The sequence below is a fragment of the Gavia stellata genome, chromosome 1 (genome assembly GCF_030936135.1).
Source record: "Gavia stellata isolate bGavSte3 chromosome 1, bGavSte3.hap2, whole genome shotgun sequence".
NCBI lineage: Eukaryota > Metazoa > Chordata > Aves > Gaviiformes > Gaviidae > Gavia > Gavia stellata.
In genome coordinates, this window is record NC_082594.1 from 19061571 (window position 1) to 19085508 (window position 23938).

The 23938-nt window shown below is 41.0% G+C and overlaps 1 protein-coding gene across 1 annotated transcript; it reads left to right on the top strand.

Annotated features, from left to right (window-relative positions):
- The first annotated feature begins 329 nt into the window (after positions 1-329).
- ZC3H12C (zinc finger CCCH-type containing 12C) lies at positions 330-23938 on the top strand. Its single transcript, XM_009810866.2, has 6 exons — positions 330-353; positions 5774-6540; positions 17428-17567; positions 20552-20786; positions 21650-21756; positions 22520-23938. Exons 1-6 carry the CDS (start codon positions 330-332, stop codon positions 23914-23916), a joined length of 2670 nt encoding a protein of 889 aa, XP_009809168.1. The 3' UTR covers positions 23917-23938.

Below are 23938 nucleotides of genomic sequence, written 5' to 3' on the forward strand. Positions count from 1 at the left end.
GCCTGCTAGTCTCTTTTGTATGGCCTATTGTTGCTGCACACCCCTCGTTAATACACATGCTGCCCGGGGCAGACCCTGAGAATGACATCAACTTGCTTATCTTAGAAACCTCCGAACCTGATGCAGAGTGGGGAGGTTGCCTTGCATCTGCCTGGCCAACTAATTGTGAGCTCTGCGGGTCGTGATTGGCTCTGGGTCCACTCAGTAATAGGTTAAGCAAAGACATCGCGGGTCCATCTGTTCGTCCATTCATTGTTCTGCTTGCTTGCCTGAAGTCTGCAGCTGAAATCGTGTTAAGGAGTTGCTTCTGGAACAGCTACAAGAAACCAATGTCTGTGTGTTTTCCAGCGAACGTAAGTATATGGGCTTCTGTCTGCAGAAATGGGATGTTTCACCTTCCTGGTGTTTCAGCGTATCGGTCTGCATTTGGATAAGGTAGCTAGCGTGTGTGTCAGCTGAGGTTTGCACACTTTGGGTGTCTCTTGGAAAAAGAGGGAAAGAAAAACATCTTAGTCTGAAGATTAAGTATATTAAAGAGCGATGATCTCACCCAGTGCATTCTATTAGGGAACTTTCAAAAGCATCAGTAATGGTGTATTTCCAAGAATTTGAAAATGGCAGGCAGTAGCCATAAACAGAATGAATTCTCCTCTAGCCCCCTGGGGGGAAGGGGAGGTTTCAACTTTAAGTTATAGGTATTTACCTTTTTTTTTTTTTTTTAAATAAGCTATTATTTACTTTAATTTTTGACTGGTAGAAAAAGCTTTTAAGAAAAAAACATCAAACAACTTTTCCATTATGCCATACAATGGATGAAATTTCCTGTGTTTGTGAAAATTGAAAGAGCGCCATTATGGATGCTCTGAAGATACTGTAGTGTGAGATAGAGCATTAGGATGCTTTCAGGTGGGAACATGTTCCAGGCAAAGGTTTTGTGCTTTGAAAGCTGTTCGTAAGTGTGTCAGATCTAGCCTGGCTATTTTTATAAAGTTTCTAATCTGTTTTGTTTTGTATTTTGAGTTCAGATGTTAGGCTGAAGAACAAGCACTGTATACTCCATGAGCCTCTGTTCCAAGGATCCTGTAAAGAAAAAAAACAAAACAAAGACCTTCATATATCAGTTGGGGAGGGAAAGAGAGCATATAAAAGGGTTAAAAAGAGGTTTGCATTTCTACCACATGCCCTATTGTGTGAACATATGCATGAGTCTATTGAAAGTTTTCAGAAGATGGGCAGGCCACCAGTTGCTGGTCTCCTGCAGTTCCAGTAGACATCTGTTGCCCCAGAGCATTAACCAATCTGTTCAATGGGACATCCTTCCTTTGTTGGATAGAATGATGCAGACAACAGCACTCGCTGAAATACAATGGTAATTAAATACATAGAAACTACAGCAGTAGGTATTTATTACATATTCATTATTTTATTTGCATTGTTGCAGTATCTTTATCATTTGGATAACCAGTACATTGATTTTTTTCTTTTCTCATCAGCTCTGCACTTCTGTTTGTGACAAGTAATGACAGTGTTTCAACAAACTGTGATTTCAATATTTTCCATTTTGTGTTCAGAACACTTAGAAAAAGTCTGCCTGTATGAAAACATGCTGAACTATTTCACTGTAGAATGTATCTTCAGAAACTTTTGACGGTCTTTTGAGAATACACAATTTCTGTTCTACTGTGCCACACAGTACACTATTTTACTCCTTGTTATTTTCTTCTGTGAACTAAATTTGCATTAAACGGCTTTTCTTATGCTCAACTGTAAGTGGAAAATATTCTGACTGTGCATTAAAAGATTAGATGATCTACTTGCCCACATCCTTTTGAGAAATATTTGTGTTTTGTGTGAAGGTGAGTTAATGAGCTGATTATTGTTAATGGTTAGTGGAAAATAGTGGTGACTTCTAAGAAATAGGAAAAAATTATACTTCTACAATGTAGTAGCACAGTGCTCATCTAGAGTATTACAGTTATGTCTTTGACTCAGTAATACAGTGTTTTAGGCCTTTAACAGTGAACCTAGTGTGAGATACTGTAGTTTTAAACAGGCTATAGTTTAAAACTTGTGTTGACGTAAGTATGTCTAAATTTTGAGTTACCTGTTTTATTAACTTTTTCATAAATACAAATTCTGTTACTCAGCTGTGGGTGAGCAAAACCAAAAGTTGAAGACTTTATTGACAAGACTTTTTTGCTTAATTTGTTTGTTTGTCTCTCAGTTGAGTCAGAATTCATAGCAGATATTTTTCTTAGCTATACTGCATTGTATCAGTAAGCATGCTTTAATACCATATGTGCATAATGAGAGTTCCTTGTAAATAAAGAGTGTAAGTTCTTCTTACCTGATGTTACTCCTTGGATAAATGTGACCTTTCCTGGTTTTCATGAGCTTCATTGTCCTATATGTAGGTATACTAGTCTTTATTTGGAATACACATTCTTTCAAATAGACTACCTGGCATGTTGCTCTTCACTAACCAAATCAAGATAAAATAATCAATTCCAGCAGTGTTCAACAGTGACATCTGATTTTCGTGGTTCCAATCAATGAATCTTATAAAGGGCATCATGTTGGGAGCTCCAAAGTCTAGCATTTCTAAGAGATGCTGCTGACCACGAATAACGGTGTACAAAGTTCACAGACGTTGTAAAAATTTGCCTGAAAATAAATTCAGTTTGCATGCAGGGTTTACGCCAAATGCGAGGAATAGGGTACTGCTTATGCAAAACTATTTCAGAAATCTTTAGCTTTCAATTTACAGTATAAACACAATTTTAACTACCCTTTTAAAGAAACAGTATGATGACTATTGGTGGCAGATTTTAAAGCTGCTCCTCTTACTACCCTCTTTAAATAGTTTCTGAAAAACAGTAGAGTTCTGTGCAAAACAAGCAATTACATAGTGGAGCAAGATGGAGATTGACAGGAGACTTAAAGCAGATAAATGCAAGGCTGATTATGTATACATTCCCAACAATGGACAAAGCTCAGTTTATGGTCATTTTTATACGCAGTTGGTGTGCAAATCATCTAAAGTATGTTTCATATAATGCCTGATCTTCAGACACATTCATATGCTAGTGACTTCTTTGAATCCCACTGGAGGGTGTTATGATTGTAGCTGCTGTAAAGCACTTAAACTTCAAGGAAGAAGTGATTGGAGAATGACTTAAGTATTATTTTAACAGTAAAAAAAAAAAATAAATCCTTTTTCTCATCTGTGCACTTCAAGCTTTGTTTATTCCATGCATTAATATGCAACCTCCTCCTCCCCCCTTCCAAAAAACACTGTCCCTCTACTTTTAGTTCAATACTAAAATGACATTTCACAGTACACGGATTTAGGCAGTGACCCATTATCTCCCCGTATTCTGCGGCAGTGGTACATGAGCCAGCTCAACTTTTCAGTCGAGCTTAAAAGTGTTGCCCATTAACTAGACTTCCTCGAGTCAGAGCAGATTGTGAGGTTGGTGGAACAATGATGTCGGGGCTTCCAGATCGGTTTGGCAGCTGCATTGTTCTCCGAGGGGAAACCAGACGCACTTAAGTCCCGCTCTCTTTCATGGGCTTTTGTTCATACCAAATTATTCTTTCGCTGTGCTAGTATTCATGATGGTATGTTAAAGGAGCGCATCCTAGCAACTACAGGCTGGTTGCTAAGCAGCATCGCTTCCAATAGGGGTTTCTTGTTTGAGATATTTTTTTTGGGGGGTGTCAGTTCTGTGAAGGCCACAGTGTTGAGGTTTTTAACTGTATCCTTTTACTGGGATATTGTTGTGATTTGTTACTAGCACTGTGCCTTCGAGTGCATCACGTTAGTTAATAAATCACTGCGTGAAAAGGTTCATTTCCTAAATTCTCATTGTGTTTAATCTGTGGTGTTGCTTGAAATCCTAAAGCTTCAAGTGAAGAGAAAGTAATATTTCTTGATACACTGCTTGAAAGTATTACAGCCCTACTGCCTTGTAACAAGATCAGATCTAAACAAAACTTTATTTTCTTTCCTCTCAGTCTTGCCTGGATTAAGGTGTTGAAGATGAAAATGCTGGTTTACTTATTTCTTTTAACTAGAAATGCTTAGGTAAAGTAAGTTTTTGTGTCCCATAACCAAAAAGCTCCACTACAGTGGTGATGTCTTGGCAGTCAGCGCCTACAGTATCTGCTTTTACTGAACCGCAGATTGGATTTCTTGCTTGGTTCTCTCTAATCTTAAGCCTGGATTAATTTCTCTTGTGTGCACTCTTGGATCTTTATCCCAAGAAGAGGAAAATACACCGTATTTTAAAAATACTGGGTCATTCTAAAATACTAACCTGTAAGAGGATGGGAGAGTTAATGTATTTGCTGACAGAGATTTTGGCTGTTGGTGAGACATACCTGTAATTTGTATTAAATGAAGAGATTAGATGAAGTGTTAGAGTATTAGATGAAGACATTCTGTTTGACATAATGTTTTTTTCTCAGTATATCCTCCTTGATGAAATTTGTGTCTGTAATGTATGTCAAGTTCAAGTGAAGTCCTTTGCCTCTATATCTTGCTTTTATATTCTGCCTTGCAAGATGGAAGTGTGAAAGAACTCTTTGTTTCATAGTCTTCCCTTAATGTAAATTCTTCTTTTTCATGGTAACCTTGCAGTACAATTGGTCCATATGGTCCACTTTTATCTGTGAGAAATAATTTATCTTTTACTTTCTTTATTGAAGCAGTTAGCAAAGATTCTTGTTTAAAAGAACAAAATAAGGGAAAGAGGTAACAATCTGCCTTTAAATGTAGATTGTGGAAGTAATCCTTGTGATGAAAGCAAACTTCTGTATAACTACTGTTATGCAAAATTCCTCCAGAAAAACTGATGTGGCAAGTGTATGAAGTCCAGAAAACTGCAACTTTTCTTCTTCTGTTCTTCCTACATGACTTCTCTTTAGTTTTGATTCACCACAAGGCTTGCACAAATCTAGTCTAAGAGTTGAAATCAGCTTTTAATTTTGTTGCCTTGTTGGCTTGATGAATGGTCTGTTGCAATCAGTGCAAAGACTTCCATTGGCTTTATTGCCCATTAGATCAATCCATGTCTCTAAATGCTGTATGTGTTAGTAATGCAGCACTCTGTTGAGAGCAATTAGGCTTTCTTGACTTAATTATCACTTTATAAGGGAATTCAGAAATAGTTTGAGTGTATTCAGTTAAACTGATAGTGTCTTTTAGGGCCAATAAGTTTTATTCAATCATGTTTTCTGTTACTAATTCATTTTATGTGTTATGATGTCTTATATTTGCCTAATAAGCCAGATAATCTAGTACTATGCTAATTTCTTTCTATTCAACAGAGAGTTTAAGTTATTAGTTTAAAAAGCCTTTCCAGTACTTGTATTTTATAGTTGCATTTTATTTCACTGTTACAATACTGTCTTAAGCTAGAAGAAATGTCTTGGTTCCTTTAAATAGTGGCAAGACTTCTGTCTCCACATTACAGTAGATAAACTTGCAGTGTTTGGTTTCCTATTCTTTCATAAATGCATTTCTAGAAGTGTTTAAGTAAAAGCGTTTGATATACTCAGAAAACAGATGATCAGTTGTTTATCCGCCTACCTATGGATGTTCCTTAGGAAAAGTTTTTCCCAAAAAAAGTTTTCTATGTTTAAGAAAAAAAAAAAAAAAAAGTCAAATTTCTCTGTTGGGAGAGAATAAATGCAGTTCTGAGGAAGCAGCAAGAAAATACAAAACAAGTAATATGTATAATCAGTTGCAACATTTTTGTTCTCTCTTTAGGAATACGGAACACTTTATATTCAGGAATACAAGAAAAACAGCAAAGTGGAGTCAAGTACATGCAGCAGCTTCATGGGCTTGAAGGATCATCTGGGGCATGACTTAGGCCACCTTTATGTGGGGAGCACTGGCACACAAATAAATGCAATTGTACCTTGGTCAATGGCGGAGAAGCCAACGATGGATAAGGTTAATTCTAGGAAAGAAGATGTAGACAAGGAGGCATCTGAAGAGACTTCTGGAAGCTCCAGCTGTGACTCTGAAGAAAGCACAAATTCTGATAATGATTCAGAGAGACTGAATAATTCTGCATCAGAATCACATTTATTGCCTAAGACTCACCGACAGCTGTGCCGATCTCCTTGCTTAGAGCCTCATATACTAAAAAGAAATGAAATCTTGCAAGACTTTAGGATAGAAGAGGCTCAGATAGTACCTAAGGAAGTCAAAAAGCCCCCTGATGTGGTGAAAGAATATCAAACCAAACTGGAGTTTGCACTTAAGTTGGGTTACTCAGAAGAGCAGGTTCAACTTGTACTAAATAAACTTGGTACTGATGCTTTAATAAATGATATTTTGGGAGAACTTGTCAAACTTGGGAATAAAACTGAGACTGATCAGACTGTAACTAATGCTAACACTAGTGTAATACGTGAAGCGTCTTCCATAGAGTCTCAGAGGTCAGAGTCTCCACTGCAGGAGGATGCGACAGAGGATGGTGACAACCTGAGGCCAATAGTTATCGATGGCAGCAATGTTGCAATGAGGTATGTGACTATGAACCTTTTGCTTTTATATTTAAATAGAAACAGAATGACCTTATCCCATTCAAGCACTGATGTTTGGTATAACTGCACTGTGTGCAGGCTCTCTCGCAAGCATCTCCATCGACCACACCCACACAGTATGCCAATCTTGTAATCAGTCTAGAAGTCTGTAAGGGTTCAGTGGTTTGTACTCACTGTAAGAAAACCCATAGGTTAATGCCAGTCTCCCTTTGTAGGCAGCTATCAAATCTCTCCTTCCAACTGCCAGACTAGTACTTAATTTTTGGTAGGCACCATTGCTATGGGCAATTGCTGTGTCCAGTTACATACGGGAGGTTAAAGCAAATGTAAGATTCCTTAAGATCATAAAAGAGTGATTTAGAATTAAGTGGCTTAAGGGATACTTCTCCTTGGTAGGCTAGTCTATGATAACTGGTCTATCTGTAAAATTGGTCTTGGTTATCAGATTTGGAGTTAGGTTTTATTGCCATTAATTCCCGAGATTACTGTGCTTTAGACTTTCACTTACATGCCCACGGATAACACATGTACCTACAGCATTCACCCGTCCTGACCCCAGTCATCTAGGTGCATAGCAAGAAACTTACCTGCGAGGAGGCGAGAAGTTCATGCTTCATCAGTGATTAGAGGAAGAAGGACATGGCAGAGAGAGACATGCTGAGAGATGGGGTTTTTTCTGGTTATATAAATGATTAAATGACAAATTGATTAGTAACTAATTGGGTAACTCATAAGGATTATCTGATTACTAGCACCATGGTTTAGAAGGCCAATTTTAGTCTTCTGATGACTTGATGTGGTTTTCATGAACTTAGCAATAAAAGTTTGTGCAAGACACTTCTGGGCTAAAGGCCCAGGTTTTTTTTTAGCTCCTAATCAAGTCAATTACATTTAAATGAGGGTTTTTAAAATGAAATTTAAATATAGCTCCTATTTAGGCCAATATGATAGTTTTTGTTTATATAAGTAGATGTGTTAGCCCATAAAGCAAGGATATTACTTCTTTGTAAATGGGGTATTCCTTCTTTCTACCTGATGTGTTATTCCTAATCTTTTTGTTCAACTTCAGCTGTAAAGGAAGTATGTCTAGCTGAACAAACAACTTCTTGGTTGAGTACCAGAATAGTAAACAGAGACTTCTAAAATGTGTTTGGAATGTATTTCACATAAATCCAAAACAGTTGTGTAAGTGTTAGCTAGTTAGCACAGCTCAGACTTGGTGGGTGGACTTAGGTTCAACTTCTCCCACAAACATCACTGAACACATTCCAGAAGTAGCTCCAGAGCAGTCACTTTTCCTTAATGTTTATTCAGCTATTAGCATAAATATTTAGGACCTGCCTTCCTATGATCAATTTACTTTCTTGACCACCTACATAAAATGGGCCAAATATGAATGCATGCTATGCATGCTACAGGGCCTTAAAACAGATTAAATCTATTAATGTAACAGTCTTTCTGTATCAGAGAATCGAATTAACAGGTCTTTACTTGTTTTCTACCAAATTTAATCACAGAATCGTTCAGTTTGGAAGGGACCTCTGGAGATCTTCTAGTCCAATCCCCTGCACAGAGCAGTGTCAATTCAAGGCCATGTCAAGTTGGGTTTCGAATGTCTCCGAGGATGGAGACTCGACATATTCTCTGGGCCACTGTTTGAATGCCCTCACTGTAAGAAAGTTTTCTGGTTTTATGTTTAAACAGCATTTCTTGTATTCCAGTTTGTGCCCATTGCCTCTTGTCCTGTCACTGGACACCAGTGAGAAGTCAGTTTCTGTCCACTTTATTCCATCCCTTCAGATACTTATACACATGGATAAGATCCCCCTGAGCCTTGTCTTCTCCAGTCCCAGCTCCCTCGGCCTCTCCTCATATGACAGGTACTCCAGTCCCTTGATTAACTTTGTTGTCCTTCACTGGACTCTCTCCAGTGTTGTCCATGTCTGTTTTATACTGGGGAGCCCAGAACTGAACCCAGCACTCCAGATGTGTCTCACCAAGACTGAGCAGAGGGGAAGGATCACCCCCCTCAACCTGCTGGCAACACTTTTCATAATGCAGCCCAGGAGCCTTTGGCTGTCTGTGCTACAAATCCACATTGCTGGCTAATGGTCAGCTTGGTGTTCACCAGAACCCCAAAGTTCTTCTCTTCAGAGTTGCTTTCCAGTTGTTTGGCCCCCAACCTGTACTGATGCCTGTTGTTAGTCATCCCTAGGTGCAGGACTGGTATTTCCCTCTGTTGAACTCACTGAGGTACCTGTTGGCCCATTCCTTTACCCTGCCGGGGTCCTTCCAAATGGCAGTACGCCCATCTGGTGTATTCCTCCCAGTTATGTATTCTTTGCAAACTTGCTGAACGTGTCCCATTATCTAGGTCATTAATGAAGACGCTAAGCAATGCTTTCCCCAGTATCAGTCCCTGAGGTACACCAATACTGATTGGCCTCCAGCTGGACTTGATGCCACTAATCATAACCCTTTGAGTGCAGCAGTTCAGCCAGATTTCAGTCCACCTCTCTGTCCCCTTATCTTGCCCATACTTCATTAGTTTGTCAGTCAGGATGTTAGAGAGTGTCAAAAGCTTTGTTAAAGCCACAGTAAACAGCATCCACTGCTCTCCTAATCCACTGAGCCAGTCATCTCACCATGGAAGGCTATGAGGTTGGTCAAGCATACTTCCCCTTCATAAATCCATGCTGACTGTTCCCAATCACCTTCACCCAATCAACATAATTTATTAGGAGGGGGCTTCCAGGAGGATTTGCTCCATCACCTTTGAAGGGATTGAGGTGAGGCTGATCAGCCTGTAGTTAGTTCCCTGAATTATCCTTCTTGCCTGCCTTGAAGATAGAAGGGATATTTGCTCTCTTCTAGTCCTTAGGAACATCCCCAATCACCGCAACCTTTCAAAGATTACCAAGCGTGGCCTCGCAGTGTCATCAGCCAGCTCCTTCAACACCCTTGAGTGCATCCCATCAGGGCCCAGCAGCTTGGGACTGTCCCATTTCAGTGTTCTCTAACCTCTGCTCAGGGAAAGTCTTGTGTCATCTTTGCCCAACTTCCTGCACATCAGGTTGGACCACTTGAGCTTGGTGGAGGTGATCACTGAAAATCAACCAGCTCTCCTGGGCCCCTCTTCTCTCTGGGGTCATATCACATGAGATTCTCCTGAACAGGCCACAGTCTGCTCTCCTGAAGTCTGGGGTTGTGATCCTGCTTTTTGCCTTGCTCTTTCTTCACAGGATCCTGAATGCCATCACTCACAGTCACTGCAGCCAACGCTGCCTGTGACCTTCACAACTCTGACCAGCTCTTCCTTGTTAGCAAGTGTGAGGTCCAGCAAGTTCCCTCGTTGGGTCCTCAGTCACCCATGTTAAGGAGTTACCATCAATGCACTCCAGAAACTACCTGGATTGCTCATGGCTTGCTGTGTTGGCCAGCCTGTTGGCAAAGACGCTTTTGCTCTGCTTCTGGTCAGCCAGTGGCAAAGATGCTTTTGTTCTGCTTGGTCAAGTGGATCCTACCTTTTCCTAGAAATCAGTCCTTGATTATGAAAGATGGTCCCATGTGTGTAAAAGATAAGTCCCTGTTGCTGACACCAGCTGTGCAACCAGTTGTTTACTGGCAGGATCTGTGCTTTCCCCTTCAAGAAAATAGGTAATAATAAATATGAACTTTAAAAGGAAAAATTACAGCTTTTACATGTAAAAGAGCCGTGTTCAAAGCAGTGAGGGAGATACAGGAATTCACCTGCAGCTCAGACAATCTTGTTCAAATTTCTGTATCTAAATGTCCAGGATCCTGTTACAAGTAAATAACTTAGAAATTGGCAGGGTCTGTTCTTTTCATTCCTCTTTGCTTTTCCAAGCTGTGGCCAACCAGCTCATTTTGGAGTTGCTAACAGGAAATAGGTCTGTGCCCTAAGCAAGACTGTAGATAGTCTTTTGAGAGATATTGTTGGGAGCTCTCGCGTATGTTCTCACAGAAATGGGTAGACTGTGACCTACATTCTTACTCCCATGTTGTTGTAATACACGTACTTGATAATACCATTTACTATTAGAATTACTCTAGATAAGAACTGCTAATTGTCCTTTAAGGGATGTATTTGATGGGAGGGGGGGAAGTTTTGTGGAGAAGGTTGATGTGAGTGATGTCTGATAATTTAAGTAGGATGAGACAGCTGTGCTCTTCTGGAAGGATCGAACACTGTATGCTGCCCTGTCTCTCCATTGCATAACTAATTAAAGATGCAGTTTCACAAAACATCTTATGAGTGACACAGAGTAACTTACTTTCAGCCTTGCCTCTATCTCACTGCCAGGGATGCTTTTGTACCTACATCTCATCTAGTGACTGCGTGGCTGCAAAATGAGTTGATTCAGCTTCCTAATTCAAAAAAGATTGTGTTTCCATTAGATCTGTAAATGAAACCTGATGTTTTGTAGTTGGGAGAACAGCTAGGTCTGACACAAGGGAGGAAGGATGTATCTGATTATGTGACTGGATGGTCATATTTGTGTAACTGGTTGCATCTAGTCAAGCGGTGATGGGTGGGTTTGTGTTCCTTGAGGACAGCACAGATCAAGGCTTGGGTCAGAATAACTTACTCTGGCCAGCCAGAGCCAGCATGTATGCTGGTCTAGTCTGGTGACTACCACTTTCAGATGATATAGGCAAAAGAACTGAAGTATTTTGATCACGTGCCATCTGGGTTTGCAGGTTGAAAGCAATGAATCTTGTTTTGAGCAATTAGAGTCTTCTGAAAACTTCACCCTTAGGATTCCCAGGCTGTGGAGGTGATGCACTTCAGTTTCCCCTTTTGGAAAACCGTGGCCTGTATATTTAAATGATGCTTGATGGTACTTCGTTGCACAAGGGAAAACGCAATGTGAGATAACCATTGCAGACTTAATTTTTATTTGTGAGAGGAAGATGCTGATTTACAGGTTCTGTTTTTTTAGTTAAATGCACTCCCACTTAAGACAGGTATTTTACAGTTTTCTTACAGCTTTCATGCCCAGCCATCCCACCAGCTGTGAATGTTTTAGGTGTTTGGTGGCATCAGAAACATACCCAGGCCTGACAGACATGACAGAGACCCCAGTGCCATTCAGGAGTGGCATTCAGCTGGAGGAAGTGTGAGATACCCAAAGGTGCCTAAACCGGCATTAGACATCTCTGTTTAGGCAACTGAGGCTTGTCCCCCCGTGTTAACCATGAGGCAGGTCATCTGGCTGTAGTGAAAGGTTTGCTGATACTCTGTCTACACAGAAGTTTTTCCACAACTGCACATTACTCCCTGCAGTATCAACCAAAGGATGGTTTGATTTGCCTCATCTATGCCAGATGTTGTTTTCATCTAGCAATTTAATTGGATATGTATTATAACAATCCACCTAACAATTTAGCTGCATTAGCCTCTTCTCAGAGTGTGCATTGCTGAGTGTGGTAGACGTGATGGTACCTCGGTACCTTGATTCAGACGTTCATCTTTCAGTGGCACTGGCTGTCTAACACAGCATTTTCCTAGTAGCCTGACTTGTTTCTTAGGTTATTTTGAGAAGTTACTTTAAGGAATAGGTAAAAATATTTTTCCAACAAGTAAAGATCATGTGGATAGGAGCTTGTCACTGGCAGCTTTGAGTATAACTTCTCTTTGCCTGTTTTGACCTCTGACTGCTGAGCGCGTGACTCTTCCTCAGACTCTTGCTTGGTCAGACACCCACGTGCGTGTCTGGCTGGCGACTGCGCTTGCCATACTCCGTAGAGTGCCCCGGTGCTGGAAGCCCTACAGACAAAAGATGTGTTGGAAGATGTTACAGGTTGCAGGGCTTTTTTTTCCTTTCAAAGACCTCAAAGCATTGGAGTAATTTGTCATGGGCTAATGGAAAAAAAAAACACTTGGGAACTGTTTCATCCATTTTGTGTTGGCACCAAAATGTATATATAAGGAACAAATACAGGACTGATAGAAGGCCCAGGTTACTGAGAAATGCTTTGGGACAAATTATTACTGTGATTAGGAAATTAGTGGAGCTTTAAAAAAAAAAAAAAAAAAAATTAAAAAAGGGATGAGGCTAGTGACAAAACCAGGCTGCCAGGCTAATGAGTCACTAATCTGATACAGGATGGAAATTCTTACCTCTCTGTGCTATGGACTGAACACTGTTTTCTCCTATAACGTGATGGAAGGAAACAGTTTGGTAACTCTTTAAATTTACTAGGCTGATCTGTGTTCTACTTTTGTTGTTCCTGCTTTTAATCAGTATGCTTTTACATGGGAAGTATCTCGATGTGTCCAGATTTCAGCTGTGTAAAAACCTGTGTGTATATATATTACAACAGATGTTAATGTAGACCTCAGCTCTAATGTCTCTTGTCATCAGTGTACATGTTTTTTGAAGCTTTCAAAATCCGAAAGCTACGTGTTGGTTTGAATATTGGGTTAGAGCATGCCAGAAGTCTTGCAACTACTGTAAGTAGTCAGTGTTTTAGGAGTATACCACAACTCTTTTCAAGACTTAGTCACTTGAAAATCTCGTCGGGGGGCTAGGAAGGTAACGAAGAAAATGAAAATGTTCTCATTGTATTTTACCACTTTCTACTAACTCTGCTAGCCTAGAAAATGCTTGATTGATTTTTGCTCAGGAAGTGTTATATTACTTTTTTTTCTTTTAAAGATAAAACCAAGGCTATCAACAGGCCAAATATAAAAGTGGTTGTAAAAAGAATCGTTCGTGCGTGGTATGAGAGAGAAATAGATACTTCTTAAGGAATACACTTAATCTTCCTTCAACTCAGAGTGGTAGATTAAATATAGTCAGAAAGCAGAACCAAAGCAGAATACACCAATGTCTCACCCAGGGCTACAGCTGTCATCCTGACTGCTCTGAGCTTTCACATACTTGTAATAACTGGGAAGAGATTTTTTTAAAAGAAAGTTTCTTGATAAAGAAATACAAACATTTCTCCTCTTCTTTACAACTAATCAGAAGGAAAAAAGTCAGAGGAAGAAGCATGATTTCAGTCTTTTCACCATGTGATGTATCATAAAGCTGATGAAGCAAAAAGATCACAAAAAGGAGAGCATCAAATCTGCATGACAACAAAACAGAAGAAAAGAACAAATTTTAATTGCACATCTTTTTCACAGACTTTCTCACTAATCATTGAAATTTCTTGGAATTTGTATCCACTCAGATACCAGCTTAGGCATGTGTCTGAAAAGGAGCAGAAAAAATGTGAAGATTTATACGAGCTATAAATCCACTTGCTCAGCAATGCAGAAAAGCTAGTATGCATTGTAATGAATTTCCTATTTCTGTTTCTTAGAGTTTAAGTATATTTAAAATTTATGTTCTGGATGAAAGAACTTTTATGGTCTGTATTAGGCAAGAGAAAACTAAGGAGCTGAACTGCCTGGTCCTCCCTCTGCCTTTAAAAGTGTGGCTTGAATTCCAACCGGATAGAAAGCAATAGGCAAGAATGTCCATTTCTTTCAGAGGGGCCAGGATTTCATTCCAGAAATGATTTCTCAGACTTACGGGAAGAAACATACTGCAACTGAAATGCAGTCTAACAAAACGCTTGTTCGCTGTCAGGAGTGCAAACTGGGTTTATTCATTTGAAACCATGGAGGTTGTTTAGAGTAATAACAGTACAATGATTTCACTGGAACGTAGTAGCTGGAACAAGCCCTTCCTGACTCTTTTAAAATGGGTTGCAATATGTTTATGGCTGCACATGACCTGCTGATGGCATGAACGGTAACTTTTTGTATCTCAGGCTTTGCAAAGGAGGCCTTATGGCTGCCCACTGGGTACTGAATGCACCCAAGTGTCCTGATTTTGTGTTGTTGCGGGGAGATGGAATTAGACTTGCCATGGCTGGAAGTACTGTTGGCCATTTTTTCTGTGCATGTGTGCATGTGCATTTTGTGTGTGACATATCTGTGTGTGGTTTGGTTTCCCATTCCTGGGAAGTTATGAAATACACAAAGATACTACTCTCTCAGCCAAACAAGCACAAGAATAATTGCAGAGTATAAAACTACCTAGAAAAAATATTGCTGTGTTTTGTTATTACAGTGTTATTACAATATTATAGTGTATTACATGATACTACCATACAAAACAGGGAATGTGTTATTGCTGAGGGCTATACCCATAGCTAAGCAGGATATTAAGATACATAGAAGCCTTGCTCCAGCCAGTGATCTTAGTATAGCTGTATAGGCGCAGAAGATGGACTTAAACTATCCTTGGGGTACCCTATGCCAGCTAAAATCTACGAACTTTGATTATTAGAGCCGGCAACAATTGCAATATCTTAGGACATGATTATGTTTCCAGGTTCTGTCTCCATCATCAGTAGAAGAGGAAGTAGTACAATTCCTCACTTAAATCCAGATAATGGTAGTGGGGTCTTTTTTTCCCCTCTTTTCTTCTTTCTCTTTTTCCTTTTTTTTCGGGCCTGTGACCTTCAACAGAGCCTTTGCTGAGGATGATGCTTTGTGAGAGGTGTTACCCATGACTCTCTCTACACCTCAATACAGGTGAACCATGTACACCACCTCCTTTGCAGGCTTCTGGAATCTGAACATTGTTTCAAAATTTTTCTCGCTTTTACTGTGTCACTTCATCCATTGCAGAATTACTCAAGCTCCCTCAAAGTATCAAGGAACGTTCAGCAGTGCTATGTTTTAGAAAGCTGGAAATAGTAGGTACTTTAAAATGGTCCTACTAAAAAAAAAAAAGTTTTTAAATAACTTTCTGGTGTTTTTATTTACCTCAAAACATGCAAGTAGGAGGAACTTTTAGGATCCCTGTGTCTATCCATCATCATATTGTCTCCTTCACAAATCACTCCATAGTGAAAGAATTGTCTCTTACCTTTCTGGAAAGCAGATTTTGGCATATGTGCTATACACAACAAGCCATCCAAACGAAAGGTAATGGCTTGCTACCCTGCCCCTGTCTTTCTTCTGCTACATAGAGCTGTGGGGTTGGGAGAGGCCTCAGAAAAGTTGTTGTTCTCCTCCTGTGCATGGAGAACCCAGGCTGACCCCAAAGGAGCCATCTGACTTGTTCTGCAAAGTGTCTGGTGAGGAGATCCCAAAGTCCATGGGCAGACTGTCCCACTGATCAGTTAGAAAGCTTTTTCTAACCTACTGCTTAACCGTTCCTTATGTTAGTTAAGGACTTTTCTGTCCTTACCCAGTGGGGCTATGGCGGGTCGGCTGCAGCTGGCACCCGGGGCACCCACCCAGCTGGGTGCTCGCTCCCCCCCACAGCAGAACAGGGGAGAAAACAGGACGAACAGGAGCAAGAAGACTCATGGGTCAAAATAACGACGTGGAAATCACTCACCAAGTGCTGCTGAATGCCAGACAGACTCAACTTGGGGAGTTTAGAATAGAATACACTATTTCAGTTGGAAGGTTAACATAAATATTTAATTACTGATTCAGATAATGGGAAACAAAAAGACAAACATTAAGGGAAAAACATCTATCCTCTCCTTTTCCCAGGCTCACTGCAGTCCAGACACCTCTCCTCCCCCTGGTTGTGGCCGCAAGTGACGCTCAGTCCCTTCAGAGCGGCAGTGGATGGTGCCGGGGGCTGGGGTCAGGGCATGCCGGTTTCCCTCTTGCCGCTCCTTGCTCTCATGCTTTTCTTCCTGTTCTCCACAGGCTGCAGTGCCTCTGGGGGTGTACCTGCTCCCCATGGAGCACCTCCTCCTTCCCTGGCCTTGGTGTTCCCTCATTCCCTTCTCCTCCGTTGTGGAGCTGGCTGTAGCCAGGCATGCCCGGCACAGGGCAGCCCCTGACCTCTTCTCACAGAGGCCACCCTGCAGCTCCCTGCTACCAGAACTTTTCCCTGGACACCCAGTGGTTGATTGCTGTCCTCTATTTTAATTTCCTCCTATATATTGAAGATTTTTTTGTTCCTCCCAGGCTGCCTTTTTTCTCCAGGTTAACTAAATGTACTTCTTTCAGCCTTTCCCCATAAGTCTCATTTCACTTTCTTTTGGATTCTTTCCAGTTCCTCTGTGTCTTTTGTAATACGTTGTGCCCGAAACTGGATGTAGAAGTTGGCTGAGGACTCATCTGCCCTTAGAAAATGACGTAATTGCGTCTCTTGCCTTACCTCAGACAGTTATTGCACAACAGATGCTCATCTTTTGTTTTGCTTGTGTCTGATCGGTTTCTGCTGAACTGTCTCTCCAGGGCTTTTTTAAAACACAATTAATTTCTCCTTCTGAAGTGCAGTACTAAGCAAATTCTTAGTTTTGTCATGTTGATTTTGGACAGTCTCTCCAGTTTGCCTAATCTGTCCTGCAGAGTGCCTGCCACCCCCGTGGGCTCGGAGTCCTTCTCCTCTCTCTTTCCCTGTTCAGATGGGACCTCACAGAGCTCCTGTAGTGGGGATCTGCTGTCTTTTCCCTGCCGCCATGCACACCGGTGCTCTGTACTCATCTGCTGGCATTTCCTAAGCACATTGCACTATTTCATGTTGGTATTTCAGGCCTCCTGCTTTCCCTCATCGAGTCTCCGTGGTGCCTGTTACACCCTGTACTTTTGGTCAGGCTATGAGGATTTTTAGTACTCTCTACTTGTATTTTTCCTCACTTGTTGAATCTGTGTACAGATGCTAAAAATGTTTGGCAGATTTAGTATCCCTCTCCCATACCATTTTGCAAGTGATGGCAATGTTTGGGCAAGTCTCAGGCTGGCTCCCAGCTGCCTTTAGAAACCACGGAGCAAGTGAAGAGCGTGGCTTTGAGATGCACGTTTCGCTGTGCTACGTTTACAGTCATAGAAAAGCAAAGTCATATAATAAGGAATTTTAATGTGTGTTTCAGCCATGGGAACAAAGAAGTATTTTCTTGTCGAGGAATCAAATTGGCGGTAGACTGGTTTTTGGAAAGAGGCCACAAAGATGTTACAGTGTTTGTGCCAGCATGGAGGAAAGAACAATCGAGACCTGATGCTCTTATCACAGGTAAGCTCTGTTCCATCTTCGCTGGTTTGTTTGATGTTTTGCACAGCATGAGTGCTACTGCTCAGATGAACAAATCTTTAAAAATGAAGGACTATAATAGAAAGTATCTTTGGTGTTGTAGTAGCTTCACTGCAATCTTCAGGAAGAAAAAAGACAAAGCAATGCCTTCTCCAAGTCCTCCTTTTCTGCTCACCTGATAAATTCTCCATTAACATTGCTACTTATTTCTTAAAGAATGTAATTGCCATTTTTTAAATCTATTACGCCCATGTAGCATTGGCAGCGAAGAGGTTTGAAGTTAGTGACTCGCTGGGTTATCTTGCTTGTGGTGAGCAGATTCTGCCAGGCTGGCCTGTCTGCCGCTCACCTGCGGTGAGTCACTGCCCGCGCTTGGGGTTACAGGAATTATCCCGACAGAAAGGGAACGGTTCCCCTTTTCATCATTACTATTAACAAGTGAGATGGCTTTTGAAAATCTTAATTTTGTACCTATTTATCTAGAAAAAAAAATGGTGGAGGCATTTATTTCTTGATCAAAGTAATTGATTCTATGTGAAGGCTGGAGACTTGTCCTCCCTCTGCCCTACAGTTGAAGCAGAGGAGAACTTGGGGTTAAAGAAAACCCCTAGAATTTAGGGGGGAGGGGGGATTGGGGTTTTTGGGGGGGTTGTGTTTTGTTTTTTTTTAACATGGCTATCTTTAAAGGGGGGGAAGCTTTTGAGAGTAGTAGCTATGGCTTCTAAAAGAATATGGAAGCATGTTGTGATTGCCACGTGCATGTTCAAATATCTGGAAAGATATTCACAACACTTCATTTCATTTGCTTGATTGCTACTAGAGCATACCATGTTAATACAAGAAAATGTTTGGAAAGCTGTTGTTCTCCCCTCATCACAGGCAGCGTGGAGCCTTTCTCTTGAAGCCTTTCTATTTCACGGTACTAGTGTTTGAGGTGTGAGAATAGCATTGGCTAAGTAATAAAGATTTGGCTATTTAGAAATAAATTGTGACATCTGCTAGAGCTGTGGATAGGGCTAGAAGCCCCAAAAGGAGTTTCAAGGAAGTAGCAAGACTTAGAATTGACCAGTTGTCTAGCAATGAAAAACCAGTTTGTCATGTGTCATCATGGACCCTGAAAATGGGAGGAAGATCAAAGGTTATTGTATCTTCTGTAGAACAGACGTTCTTCAGTTTTCTTATCAGGACGCAGGGAGCCTGTTTGCTACCAGTCCTGTGGAATACATTGTGCTAACACTCCATTTCCAGAGATATGCACCTGAAATATGTGGCCACCTGGAATTTTGAAAAAGTATTGGATGACTAACATGAGGATGGTTCTAGACTGTCAGTATTTGTGAGAAGCTTCTTGGATTAAACAACAGCTGCATCTTTCTTATTATTACCCGCCAATCATCACATGGCAGATTTTTTTATTCTTTCTTAGTGAGGAAAAAACATCACTTTCCATCATAGTCTTATTCATTGTTTACCACGTGGCGTGGGGGATGTGTGTGAATACGAAAAGGTTGGGTTTCACTGAAAATCTTGTGCTTTTTCTACTAAGCAGATAAATGCTTGTATCAAATATTTTGCTTATATGTAATATTAATGCTGTATTTCTTCCTGTTGGAGTCTTTTTTTTTTTTCCCCCCCCTAGATGGAACATGTTCCCTGTCAAGTTTCTTGTGCTACAAAACAGTTGAGTTATTTGAGATCTAAACCATTATAAAGAGCTGTGACTCATATTCACTGCGCAAGCGCCTTCTGCCGTTTTGGACGTTGCCTAGCTTTTTGTTTATTTTTCTTTCATAGCCTGTCTGCTCTGAGGAGAGTGATAGCTAGGAGAATCGATACAAGGGCTATGTGCTTCAGTGGTAGGTGCACTGATGCTACGTCCAGAATCTTAGTTCAGACCAACCCCCTTAGGCCGTCTTTCAAAGCTCCTTGGGATCTCCAGGCCCCACATAGAGAAAGAGAAAATGCTTTTGGATAGGTGATTCACAGACTGTGTAGGACAAGAAGGAATTAGATAAGATGTTAAACACACTTATTTAGCAGGATGAAAGAGAAATACGCTTGGATTTGCTAAGACTTTATATATAAAACTGTAAACCCTTCAAGGAAAGATGTGTTCTGAACTATTACTGGAGGTAAAATAAAACAAACAAGAAGACCCCGCGTTTGCTTTTGGTTACAAGATGACATTTGACCTCTTTTTAGGGGATGCTGTTAGCATTCGTGAAGAGCCTGAGCATTTGTACAGAATGTGGGTTTTTTAGTCCTTGTGAGTACTAATGGTAACCCTTTCTCTTGATGGGCAGAAACTTTTTATGAGGCAATCCCATTAATGTGAGCTACTGGAATCATTTCAAAATCTATCTCTTGCTGGGTAATACAAAGGGTCTGTCTTTACCAAGGAGCTCAGTTATGGGAAACCCTTGACTGTACTTGAGTGTAGCCCTCCTATTTGCCAAAACATTCAGTAAGATTTAAGATTTTTCTTTTTCCCCCTCCTCAACCAGAGGAGTTTTTCACAGGCATTTTGATAAGTAGTGTTTCTTTTAACCACAGCCCCAACCCTGGAGGTGTTCAAGGCCAGGTTGGATGGGGCTTTGAGCAACCTGGTCTAGTGGAAGGTGTCACTGCCCATGGCAGGGGGGTTGGAACTAGATGGTCTTTAAGGTCCCTTCCAACCCAAACCATTTTATGATTCTGTGATTCTGTGAACAAGATCCTCTGTGTTGGTCTTAGGGAAATAGTGTGGAGCAGGAGGTTTCAATTTTTTTTTTTTTTTTTAAGTATTGACAGTTGACAGCTGACTCTAACTTCAGATACCATATATCAGACACCTTCTGCTGGACTATAACTGTTTAAGTTATGTTTAGTCCTAAATGCTTGGATTTTCTTCCTCAAATCTAATGTCTTTGGAGATTAAACAAACATTTTTCTTTTCCTTTTTAACTTTCAACTCTTATTCCTTATAGATCAAGAAATCTTGCGTAAATTAGAAAAGGAGAAGATTCTTGTGTTCACACCGTCCCGCCGAGTGCAAGGGAGAAGGGTCGTATGCTACGATGACCGATTTATAGTGAAGCTGGCCTTTGAATCAGATGGCATCATTGTTTCTAATGATAACTACAGGGATCTAGCTAATGAAAAGCCTGAATGGAAGAAGTTCATAGATGAACGCTTGCTGATGTATTCATTTGTTAATGACAAGTAAGTCATTCTATCTTTATACGTGCCACTAAAATAACTGAGGAAAGGACAGTTTGAAGACTTGTATGAATTTCTTATCTTACCCCAAATCGTGAGGTACATGTAGGATTTGGTCTTCTGATTAGAAGTACTCGAACTCATTTTTTTGCTGGAGCTTTTTTATAACAATATCTTTATATCTTTTTATGCTGTTTTTCCCCTTTTGGTGTATGCTACGGTATAATAGTCCAATTCTCTTGATATACTGAGCCAGCATTTTTGAGCGCCTGTGGTTAGACTCCTAAATCCTAGAGTCATAGAAAAACCCATGTTGGAATGAACCTCAAGAGGTTTCTAGATCAACAGGCTGCTTAGATCCATCTATGGTTATCTTCATACCCTGGCATACAGATCAACTGCAGTTACTACTGGTGGCTTCTTGTAGTGGGAGGGACTCAGTACTCTGCCAAGCAGACACTTGTATTTGAGTGCCTAAATACTGATGCAAGAGTCCTAGACAGTGAGCACAGTTTTGCAAAGTTAGTTGTGGTGTTTTATGAAATCGCTGCCTGTATTGCTGCCCTTACTTTGGTTTAGGAATGGGTTGTGTGCAGCCCTGCTTTGCCGCAGAGCAGTCAGCTGCGCTAGACTGAATGTGTCTGATGCAGACTAGGGGTGTCCACACAGTCTATTTCATGACTTATCTCTCGGGCAGTACCTGCAGCAGAAATGTGACCTTTCAAAACAGCTCTCAAAGTACCCAGGCTTAAAAATGTCAGCATGGCAGGTTATGGTGGAGGACAGTCATGAAGTTCTTGGTCAATGCATGAGGAATATGAAAAGGCTTGTTTGCTTCCCCTTTTTTTTTTTTTTTTACTTTATAGATTTATGCCTCCTGATGATCCTCTTGGCCGCCATGGTCCAAGTCTGGACAATTTTCTTAGGAAGAAGCCTATTGTGCCAGAACATAAGAAGCAACCATGTCCATACGGTAATTTGATTTAACTCATCAGTTTTCTGTACTGCTGGGACTAGGGACCAAGCTCCTGCTTTATTTTAACACTGCCAAAAATAAAAGCTTTTTAGCAGAGGTTTTCATATTGTTGTCTTAGCCTGAGAATGGTTGAAATGTTGAGCTGGTGGTGGAAACTGAAGTGGTTTTTTTCATGTGCTAGTTAGAGAACATTTCTATCTACTAGTTGAACTAAAGGAGCAACTTTATTAATCATTCGTAGGAATAGATCCAAAACAGCACCTAAATTCTGCAGGCTCTAGAAAGCCCTTTCTTAATGTGATTTGGTCATAAGACATCTAAATTTTCTTCCAGAAAATTGATTGAGCTATCTGAAGTTCAGCTACTGAGCATCCTTACAGCCACACCACCATCTTGACTGAGCTAAAACCTGCTGGTCTTATGACTCTGTGGGACTTTCCTGTTAAGTTTTCTGCCTGTATATCTCCTTGCCCCAATACAGCAGGTGTGTACAGACACACTGACAGTGTCATGTTCAGCTCAAGATGTGGCTGGTAGTGTTGGTCTGCATTCCTAGAGCACTAGCTGCAGCACACTACCACTGCCTCTTTTTCCCCACAATACAAGAGAGAAGATCTTAGATCTCATCCTGTGTTGCACAAAACCATTCACAAGATCTTTCAAATCATCAGTAAAACTTTAAATGAGGGGCATTTCCATTATTTGATGATTAACAGATTTTGATTGAAGTTTTTTTTTATCTGATTGTGTTTATTAATAGGGAAGAAATGTACCTATGGACACAAATGCAAATACTATCATCCAGAAAGAGGAAATCAGCCTCAGCGATCTGTAGCTGATGAACTTCGTGCCATGTCTAGAAGCACAGCTGCCAAAACTACAAGTGAAGGAGGACTGGTAAAAAGCAACAGTGTTCCCTGTAGCACTAAAAATGATGGCACTTCTGAGCTGAAGCGTGCTGCTCCAAAGAGGCAGTCGGATCCTAGCATAAGGACTCAAGTCTATCAAGACTTGGAGGAAAAGCTTCCCACCAAAAACAAATTGGAAACCAGGTCTGTACCTTCTTTAGTTAGTATACCAAGTTCCTCTGCTGCAAAACCCCAAAGTACTGCACCTTTAACTAATGGCCTTCCATCCGGAGTTCACTTCCCACCTCAGGATCAAAGACCACAGGGACAGTATCCTACAGTGATGATGGCAACCAAAAATCACGGAACGCCAATGCCTTATGACCAGTATCCAAAATGTGAGTCTCCTGTGGATGTAGGGTATTACTCTATGCTGAGTGCATATTCAAATTTAGGTATATCTGGTCCACGTAGTCCTGAAAGGCGCTTCTCCTTGGACACAGATTATAGGATTAGCTCTGTAGCTTCCGACTGCAGCAGTGAAGGGAGTGTTAGCTGTGGCAGTAGCGATTCCTATGTGGGTTACAGTGATCGCTCTTACATGAGTTCACCTGACCCACAGCTAGAGGAGAACTTGAAGTGCCAACACATGCACCCCCATGGCCGCCTTAACACTCAGCCCTTCTTACAGAGCTACCACGAGCCTCTCACACGAGTGCAAAGCTATAGTCATGAAGAACCAAAGCATCACCACAAACCTCCAATTCCATACATGGCTGTGCATCTACAGCATCCAACAGTCGGTGCTCGTTCTAGTTGTCCGAACGACTACTCTACATCTCCGAGTTCGTCACATTCAAAGACCATGCATCTGGGGAGAGCCCTCGTGTCCACAAGAATAGACAGCATTTCAGACTCACGTTTATATGATAATTCTCCATTAAGACACAGAAAGCCTTATTCTGGCCAAGATGGACTTGGAAGTTGGGATAGGCAGAGTTACGGGATGGATGCATATGGCTACCGCCAGACCTACTCCTTGCCGAGTAACCCCACACAGCCATGTTATGAGCAGTTTGCCTTCCAAAGCTTACCTGAACAGCAGGACCAGACCTGGCGCGTACCTTACTGTGGAATCCCTCAAGACCCTCCAAGGCACCAAGACACCCGGGAGAAGGTTTACATTAACCTCTGCAACATCTTCCCCCCTGATCTTGTGAGGATCGTTATGAAGAAGAACCCTCACGTGACGGACGCTCAGCAGCTCGCTGCAGCTATCTTAGTGGAAAAATCTCAGCTAGGTTATTGAGAGATGATGCATCTTTGTGGTG